We start from the raw sequence: 10,181 nt of genomic DNA, 5'->3' as shown, positions 1-10,181 counted from the left end.
GATATGTTTTAGGTTTAGAAAATTAGGGTTATGAAAAAACTATTATATATTTATTAATTTATTATTTATATATTAAATATATTATATTATATTATATTATATTATATATAAAATAAATTAATAATATATATATGTTATTAATATAATTTCGAATTTCGGATTTTCGATTTAACCGAATTTTATTTTTCAAAAAACCAAAACTGAACCATAAAACCAAAATTTATAAATTAAAAACCGAAACCGAACCGAAAACCCGAAAAACTGAAATCAAATTTAAATTTCAGTTCGATTTTTCGGTTTTAACCAAAATATGTCCAGCCCTAGCTATAGCACACCGATTTTGTTGAAAAATGTCAATTCGCGTCGTTTCACCCGTTTGACCACCTCATAGTGGGATCTCCAACATAAATTCAAATTAGTCAAACTCTAATATAGATACCAGACACCCCTGGACACCGGGCCCACCCTCGAAATCGTGGGTCATAGCACACCAATTTGGCCCGAAAATGCCCCGTTCGGATCGTTTCGCCCGTTTGACTACCCAAATAGCCTCGAATAAATAAACAGACCACACTGGGACGATCCCCAATCTCCTCGGCAAGCCTCAGTCGATTTTCGGCCCATGGAACCCTCGGACCCCGGGCCCACCACTGAAACCGTGGGCTATAACACACCGATTTGGCCTGAAAATGCCCCGTTCACGCCGTTTCGCCCGTTTGACCACCCAAATAGCCTCGAATAAATAAACGGACCACACTGGGACGATCACCAACCTCCCTGGCACGCTCTGATCGATTTTCGGCCAACGGCACCCTCGGACCATGGGCCCACCCTGAAATTGTGGGTTATAATACATTGATTTGGCCCAAAAATGCCCCGTTCATGGTGTTTCGCCCGTTTGACCACCCTAATGGCCTCGAATAGATAAACGAACCATACTGGGACGATCCCCAACCTCCTTGGAACACATCAGTCAATTTTCAGCCCACGACACCCCGGACCCCGAGCCTACCCCCGAAACCGTGGGCTATAGCACACAGTTTTGGACCGAAAATATCCCGTTCGTGCTGTTTCGCCCGTTTGACAACCCTAATGGCCTCGGATAACTAAATGAACCACATTGGGACGATCCCCAACCTCCCTAGCACGCCTCGGACGATTTTCGGCCCACGGCACCCCCGAACCCCAGGCCCAACCCTGAAATTGTGGGCTATAGCACATCAATTTTGTCCAAAAATGTTAATTCGCGTCGTTTCGCCCGTTTGACCATCTCATAGTGGAATCTCCGACATAAATTCAAATTAGTCAAACTCTAATATAGATACCAGACATCGAATGAATAACCAAAGAAACATTTTAGAGGTCTCAATTTTAAATTTTAAATATAGAGTCGATTTTGCTTGAAAGCGCTATATTCTGACAACGGAGCCTTCAATGCGAATTCAAATTAATCTAAATCCAAACAAAACAAATGAATTAACAAAAATTAAACACACTTCCACTATAAAACAAAGATCTATAAAGGAGGATAGAGGACCCTACCATACATTTCCACTATTTGATTAATCATTTTCACTCTTTACACTACTTCTTTTTTGGTCATAAAGCAACAAAAATGATATACACTTCTTAGTACCCCAAACCTTCAAAAAAACAGCTGTTAAGTGCTAAATATATTCCAATATAAAGTAAAATAAAAGCCCCCAACTTTTCTTTTTTGTTAAAGAAAGTGTAGTGTAAGTGAAGAATCACTTTTGCAGTTTGGGGTGCAGTAATGGGGGTTTCAATACCAGTTCTTGTAATTGTAATTGCTCTTCATCTCATTGCTTTTGTTCTTGCTGTAGGTGCTGAACGACGTCGTAGCACGGTACCTCATTTCACTTTAACTTATATTTTTTATGTGTTTTTAGCTTCTTGGTATAGTTAGAGATTGGTTGTTTTGTTGTTGTTTGTTTCTTGTTTTGCTAAAGATTGAATTTTGTTTTGTGTGCCTGGTGTTTCTGGATGGAGTTAAAGATTTTTTTCTTTTTTTTTGTGTTAATGTGTGTGTTTGTTTTTTTGGATGTAGTTAAAAATTGAGTTGTCTTGGCGTTTTTAGTTTCTGTGTTGCTAAAGATTGATTCTTTGGGTTGGTATTTCTGGATGGAGTTAAAGATTGTTTTTTTTTTTTGTTAATGTGTTAAGAGTGTGTGTGTGTGTTTGTTTGGATGTAGTTAATGATTGAGTTGTCTTGGTGTTTTTAGTTTCTTGTGTTGCTAAAGATTGATTATTTGGGTGGGTATTTCTGGATGGAGTTAAAGATTGTTTTTTTTTGTTAATGTGTGTGTGTGTGTGTATTTGGATGTAGTTAAAGTTTGAGTCGTCTTGGTGTTTTAGTTTTCTTGTGTTGCTCAAGATTGATTTTTTTGGGTGTTGGGTGTCTCTGGATGGAGTTAAAGATTGTTTTTTGTGTGTTATTGTGTTAGTGTTAGGGTGTGTGTGTGTGTGTTTGGATGTAGTTAAAGATTGAGTTGTCTTGGTGTTTTTAGTTTCTTTTGTTGCTAAAGATTGATTCTTTTGGGTGTTGGGTGTTTCTGGATGGAGTTAAAGATTGTTTTTTGTGTGTTAATGTGTTAGTGTGTGTGTGTTTGGGTGTAGTTAAAGCTTGAGTTGTCTTAGTGTTTTTAGTTTCTTGTGTTGCTAAAGATTGTTTTTTTTTGGGTGTTGGCTGTTTCTGGATGGAGTTAAAGATTCTTTTTTTTGTGTTAATGTGTTAGTGTGTGTGTTTGGATGTAGTTAAAGATTGAGTTGTCTTGGTGTTTTAAGTTTCTTGTGTTGCTAAAGATTAATTTTTTTGGGTGTATGGTGTTTCTGGATGGAGTTAAAGATTGTTTTTTTTTTTGGTTCTTTGTTTCTGGAGATATGTTAATGAGAACATGATCTTAGATGGAAGGGTATGGAGGGCATGTGTTAGAGTAAAGGTTAGTCGGGTAGGAGTATTGTCTTGATTTTTGATGGTTTAGGCTTGTTGGAGTTTGTCGTGTACTAGCTGTAGTATGGTAGTTTAGTGTTTAGCCATAGATGTTGAGGTGGAGCTGATCCTTGCTTGTGGTATCTATCATAGTCTGTCATCTATTGTGTTTCGACTATTGCAGTATTTTGTTGTTGTTATTGTTATTGTTTCATTCTTGTAGGCTTTGCACTGTTCTCTTATTAGTTGCTATATTTTATCCACTGTTTCCTTCTTCTTTGTACCTGAATTTACTGCACTTGAGTCGAGGGTCTTGCGGAAACAGGCTCGCCGCCTCCCCGAGGTAGTGGTAAGGTCTGTGTACACTCTACCCTCCCCAGACCTCACATGTGGGATTTCACTAGGTATGTTGTTGTTGTTGTTCCTGGAGATGGGTAAAGACTGATTTTTTGGGTTAGTGTATGTGTTTGTTTCTAGATGTAGTTAAAGATTGGATTGTGTTGGATGCTTTTGGTTTCTTGTGTTGCTAAAGATCGACTTATGGGTATTTGGTGTTTCCGGATGGAGTTGAATAGTTGGACACTGAGTTGTTTGGGTGTTTTTTGGTTTCTGGGTATAGTTAAAGATCTGAACTTCTTTTGATTCATATCCCAAAACTTCATATAATCCGCCCCAACTTGCTTGGGATTGAGGCATAGCAATTGTTGTTGTTTTTCGAGTTAGGATTGAGGCATAGTGGTAGTAGTAGTAGTAGTAGCTAAGTTGCGCGGACTCTTCATTTTTGATGCCGCACCCGTGTCGGATTGTCAAAAATACACTAATTTCAGCGAATCCGACACGCACTCATTGACATTTTTGACGAGTCCGAGCAACATAGAGTAGTAGTAGTAATTTTTGTTTTTGTGTGTAATTAATTCCCTTATTAGTTATTTGGGGTTTTCTTTGTTTCTGCGGCGTTAAATGGGTTATGCCTAGTTCAACGCTGGAACTTCTTAGGAGCTGGAGGAGTGTTGAGGAAAAGATGTATTGAAGAAGATCGGTGACAGGTCATCCCTACTTGTATATGGTGGGTGGTTTGGAAAGAGCGGAATTCAAGGATACTAGCAATTCTATCCAGAAAATTTGGTTGAATTGTCTTAGTTTGTTCTTTTTTTGCTGTAAACAGAATATATGGGGGATATAGGATACTTGGAAGAGTTAATCGGCAATGTATAAGTTCTCAGTTTTTTGAATAGGGGTTTTTGTTTCTGTTGTAAGTATGGTTTGTAAAGTTCTTAACTTAGCCTGTTTTAGGTGCTAAGTTACGACTTAATTCAATTGGTTATCTTTATCTCAAATTTTCTTTTTGGAATTTTGAATGTTGTTTTGCGTTTGTGAAGGCGAAAGTTGTACCGGATAAGTATGATGAAAGGACGTACTGTGTTTATGGAGCGGATGCTTCTACAGCCTATGGTTTGGGTGCGTTTGGGTTGCTTCTGATTAGCCAAACGTTGGTTAACGGTGTTACCAAGTGCTTGTGTTTTGGAAGAGGAATGACGGGTGGTAGTTCTACTACTTGTGCCATTTTCTTCTTTGTCTTCTCCTGGTAAGAATATGGTTACTCTTTTCTCTCTTACTTTCGTTCTTTTGTCTGGTTTTAGTTCATTTACCCCTAGAGTTTATGAAATATTCACGCGATTTAGGCAATAAAATTGTATTTGTTTATTGGGCTTAATTCTCGGTGTTTGTATTGGATGGATGGTGGAGCACTATCTGTTAAGGTGTTGCTGTTGTTCAGTGACTTTGCATATACCTATGTGTTTCTCCACTTATTGAATAGTACCGAAGTGCCTATACGACCTATTCCGTTTGGTTAGGTTATTTAGCCTTTGTCTGATGTTACGTTACTCAATTAGGCATTGCAAATGTTTGACCTCTTCTCACTCTTGTCTATATGACCCCGTCCCATCTGTTTGTACCATTTTGATGAAGTTCTGTACCCCTTTATTAGTCACCGTAATCTTCCCGTCTGTTTACACCATTTTGGTGAAGCTCTGTACCCCATTCTCTCATGGTTTAGATTCTTTTCTTTCGAGACAAAACCGTGTCACTAGATAAATTCTTCTATCCTTTTATACCGTGCACCAAGTGCAATCGGTAAACAAATGCTCAAAACCCGTATAATTACCCGTATAATTTTTTCACCAAGGAAATTGATTCGTTAAGTTGTTTGTGAGTAGTTGTGACACCTCTAACAGGTGCAAACCCATGATGGATCTTTGACTTGCCACTTGATGTTTGCCCCAATCTTATCGGCAATAAGTGGTTGAATAGATAGAGATAATGAAAATATTTCGGAGTTCCGCTGAAGTGAGTTTTTGACTTTTTTTTTGGGTGCAACAGTTTGTCCTGTTATCTCATGACGTATTAGCCTTAGCAAATGTTGCACGTATACACAAGTTAATTAGGAAGAAACATGAAATGTAGTTTCCGTATATGTCGTAACTGAATTTGAAAGGGGACACTTCAACAATCTGTGATAGTTTTTGCCTTTCGGAAGTATACATATGTAACTCTCAGCCAGTTCTGGTTTGTGTTTGCTTCACTTTCTCAATCAGTTAGAATGTGCTAAATTAGGAGAGAGATAACAGGAGGTAGAAATATGAGCAGTAAATTCTACCACTAGTTTGATGGAGTTAGCGCGCAAATGATTTAGGCTCGAATAAAGCAGAATGGTAACACGATTCATACAACCGGCCCCTACTTTGTTTGTGATCAAGGTATAGTTTAAAAGACTATGATGTAAGAGCAAATTCAACTTTGTTCCCTCGAAAATGTAAAAAGCGGGAGGGAGCCGGGGAGGGGGGAGTGAGAATGCTAGCAAATCTCGGAGATACTTTCATTACTTTGACATCTTTTCTCTATCACATTCGTTTACTTTTCGGTTCACATTCTATGGACGCCATCATGATAGTTACTTGATGGAAGTAAAATTACATAAAGCTAGTGCTTACGTCCTCTTTTGAATGACAAACAGGGTTAGTTTCTTAGGAGCAGAAGCGTGCTTATTGGCAGGATCGGCAAAGAATGCATATCACACAAAGTATCGCGCTGTTTTCCAAGTTGAAAACCTGTCATGTGCCACCCTCCGAAAAGGTGTATTTGCTGCTGGCGCTGCTCTGACGTTACTATCAATGATCGGATCCGTTTTCTACTACTGGATACACTCAAAGGCTGATACCGGTGGATGGCAAAAGCACCAAAACGAAGGACTTGGTATGGCGACATCTAACTACAGCGAATCTACTGAAAGAAAGGGCTGAAATATCATTACATTAAAGGCATATCGTTGAGGAACTTAAGCATGAAGAGTTCTCGGTTTGGTTTTTGTACCACCCGTAGTTACATACATAATATAGTTATATATGAACGTAGTCCATAGTATCTGCCGCGTCTACAGTTATATATGAACGTAGTCCATAGTATCTGCCGCATCTACGTCCTGTCTGTAATAGCTTTACTTTGATTGTCAACTGTATGCATATGTACAATGTAAGCCTTCATTGTTGTGAAGGTTATTTTAGATTATGATCTCTATGATTTTCACTTGGAAAAGAGTACAATTTTATATTCTGAATCAATTTTCTGCAGTTTACTTCTATATAAGTAGCAAACTATGAAATGAAAGATGATTATTCACGTTCGGGAATCTTAGTAGCTCAGTCTGTCGGTCGGTCGGTTATCTGAACTTTCCCCTTGTTGGTGAGGTTCGATTCTCTCCTTTGTAACCCCCTTCTCTATTTCCTCTTTCCCTACCCCCTATTTCGTCGAAAAAAAGAATGGTATTCACTTTCCTTAGTTCAACTCGGGCCTGTATGAGCTTGCTCACATTTGTCAGTCTCAAGTTCCAAAAAAGGAGGAAGGTTGCGATAGGCTGACAGTCCGCATAAAACTTTTTTTTTTTTTTGATAATCGTGGTGTCCAGATCAACTTTCGCGCACCTCGACTAAATCCACGGAATACCTGCCGCCTCCCACCAGCAACGGATACCAGGTAACTCTGTCCACCAAGTCTGACAGATGGGAAGAGTTGCATTTCTTTGCACTTGCTTTTGCCTTGCCAATTACTTTTTGAGTTCATAGGTGTGTAATGTGTTATTCATGGGAAAAAAGCTTCTTATTTCTCAAAATTTTTTAAGTGGATTGATTTATCAAGTAAATGTGTCCAAGTAACTTTGCTAATTGTGGATGTATAAGATACTTTCGCTCTTAATCAGAGTTCTCGGGTTCAAGTTTCGAAAATTGAAGGGAATGGAGGAGCCCCCAGCGTGATACGAATCTAGAAGTTTCGAAAATTGAAGGGATTGGAGGAGCCCCCAGCGTGATACGAATCTAGATTAGTCAGGCCAGAAAAAATTGGAGGAGATACATAAAGGCATAACACATAAATATGACCCTAAACTTGACACCAAATTATAACATTAACCTTAAACTTTAACATTGCACAAATAGGACCTTTAACTATTCAAAACCTGAACAAATAGACACCTCGATCCTATGTGGTAAAACTCATGTTATACATGCAAAACAGCGTGCGTCCGAGTTGGAATTGAAGGTTTTTTTGGTTCAGCTTTTGTATAGCTACAGGGCCTATTTGTGCACCGACAAAGCTAAAGGTCGTACTTATAATGTGTTTTTTTATTAGGTGGCACTATATGAGTGGATTAGTAATTCACGTCAGAGCAAGTGAGGTACACGCGTGCAGTTGCAAAATCGGAGTGTCTTCTTGTTTAGGTTTTGAATAATTAAAGGGTCTACTTGTGCACTATCAAAGTTTAAGGTCAATGTTATAATTTGGTGTCAAATTTAGGGTTATTTTTATGTATTATGCCATACATAAAATTATCCTTTCTTTATGTTGAACTCATTATTGTAATTTGTACTACTAATCATGGGTTAACAAAGCTTCAATTGCTTGGTTAGAGGCAGAAAAATGAATTAAATAATTAACTCCCAACATTAATACCAATACCGTAGTACCATTGAATAACAACTTTAAGGATATAACATCTTAGACATAAAAACTAATTATAGAATACAACAACAATTACATAGGCCTCAGTCCCAAACAAGTCGGGATCAGCTATATGACTCCTCACTGACCATATTACTCCATATAAAATCATCGATTATTGAGAACAACAAACAACCACAACATAGACAAGTCGGGGCCGGTTGTATGACTCCTCACTGATCGTACCATGTTACAACTCCATATAAACTCGTCTTAGGCCAGTATATTAAAAGTTAATAATACAGAACAACAAACGACTACTATACGTAGACAGGTGGAACGTAAACAAGTAAGGGTTGGCTGTATGACTCCTCACTGATCGTACCATGTTACAACTCCATATAAACTCGTCTTAGGCCAATATATTAAAAGGCTAATAATATAGAACAACAAACGACTGCTATACGTAGACAGGTGGAACGTAAACAAGTCAGGGTTGGCTGTATGACTTCTCACTGATCGTACCATATTACTCCTCCATATAAACTCATCTTAGGCCAATATTAAAAGGCTAATAATACATAACAACAAACTAGTACATAGACAGGTGGAACGTAAACAAACAAGGGTTGGTTGTATGACTCCTCACTGATCGTACCATGTTACAACTCCATATAAACTCGTCTTAGGCCAATATTAAAAGGCTAATAACATAGAACAACAAACAACTACTATACGTAGAAAGGTAGGATGTAAACAAGTAAGGATCGGCTGTATGACTCCTCGCTGATCGTACCATGTTATCTTAGCATCTTGGGAAAGGTGAACCACAAGTAGTAGCAACTTTCTTTGCATTAGGAGAAGAAATCATCTTTTGAAGTCTTGGATCCTTCATGTATTTGCAAAGACATGGCCTTTGTTCTTTCAACTTTGAACAACAAATTGCACTTGGTGTTGTTGATGATGTTATGGCATTTGCACAAGGACTTAGTTGCAATGGGTTGCAATTCACAGCTCCATTTGTTACCTTAGTTTCTTGAACAAGAACAAACAAAAGTACAATTGCAAGAAGAGCCACAAATTTCATTGCCATTTTGTGTTATCAAGTGTGTGTGTGTAAGAGAGAGTTGTTTGTAAGTGATGAGAGTACTATGTTGTTGTTGTGGTTTTTGTGTGTGTTGTGTTGAATGTATTGGCATGTAGGCTCTATTTATAGAAGGGGAATGTCAGAAGCGGATTCAGAATTTAAACTTAACGAGTTCACCTTTTAAGGATTTACGTACAAATGAAATATAGTATTTTTGGAATTAAAGGTTCAGAATTTTCTATTTGTCGCAACTTTTTGCCCCGACTAATCCGGATCACGCATTGCAGGGCCCATTTTGGGGGTGACGCTCCCAACAAAATTTTCTGCATATTCGGGGCTCGAACCTGAGACCTCTGATTAAGGGTGGGGTAATCTCACCTCTGATTAGTCGCACCTTTAATGATTTATCATACATATATCTATGTTTTATGGCGAAAATACTGATTTCAGTTAAACACATTATACAAATATTGCAAAGTTAAATATATACTAAATAAAGAAGATTTTCTTTTTCTCCCCTCTACTTTTATTCCCTTCATAAAGTTTTAGGTTAAAGTAAAATAAGGATTTTTTTAAATACAAATAGAAAGAGATCTAAAGTATTTTTCACAAATCATTTATTTGAAAGATTGTAATCTTTCCACTTTTTTATGAAACTACACAGAAATGACTTTGTCATGTTACATGTTTTATTATTTAAATGAAAAAAAACACTTTAGTCTTGTTACCTGTGGTTGAACAGAGAGGCGGAGTCAGAATTTTCACTAATAGAGTTTAAAATTTGAAAAAAAACTAATCGAAGGGGTTCAAATCTATAATATATACATAAAATATAATTTTAGTCATATATAAATAGTATATTTTTTGCTGAAGGTAGCTCGGATGAATCCCCATGCCAAAGGCTGGCTTCGCCCCTGGTTGAACAATGGTATACAATTTCCACGGAACTGCCATGGAGGACACGTGTGTTTAGATAATGGTATACAATTTACGATCGCAATTTTTTAGATGCGCGTTGAATAAATCTACTCTCGTGCCAGAATTTATCAATTACACGAGATATGTAAATTATACTAGATAAATTCAATGCGATGAACTCGACTGAAAAGGATAATAGATGGAGGATTTAAAGTTATTCATGCATTATTAGTA

The 10,181-nt window shown here is 37.6% G+C and overlaps 1 protein-coding gene across 1 annotated transcript; it reads left to right on the top strand.

Annotated features, from left to right (window-relative positions):
* The first annotated feature begins 1,557 nt into the window (after positions 1–1,557).
* Positions 1,558–6,566, top strand: LOC107856745. Its single transcript, XM_016701735.2, has 3 exons — positions 1,558–1,867; positions 4,330–4,535; positions 5,967–6,566. The coding sequence occupies exons 1-3, from the start codon at positions 1,775–1,777 to the stop codon at positions 6,250–6,252; spliced, it is 585 nt and encodes a 194-aa protein (XP_016557221.1). The 5' UTR covers positions 1,558–1,774; the 3' UTR covers positions 6,253–6,566.
* Positions 6,567–10,181: the final 3,615 nt, after the last annotated feature.

This window comes from Capsicum annuum, chromosome 11, assembly GCF_002878395.1.
Source record: "Capsicum annuum cultivar UCD-10X-F1 chromosome 11, UCD10Xv1.1, whole genome shotgun sequence".
NCBI lineage: Eukaryota > Viridiplantae > Streptophyta > Magnoliopsida > Solanales > Solanaceae > Capsicum > Capsicum annuum.
This window is presented reverse-complemented; position numbering and strand designations above follow the sequence as displayed.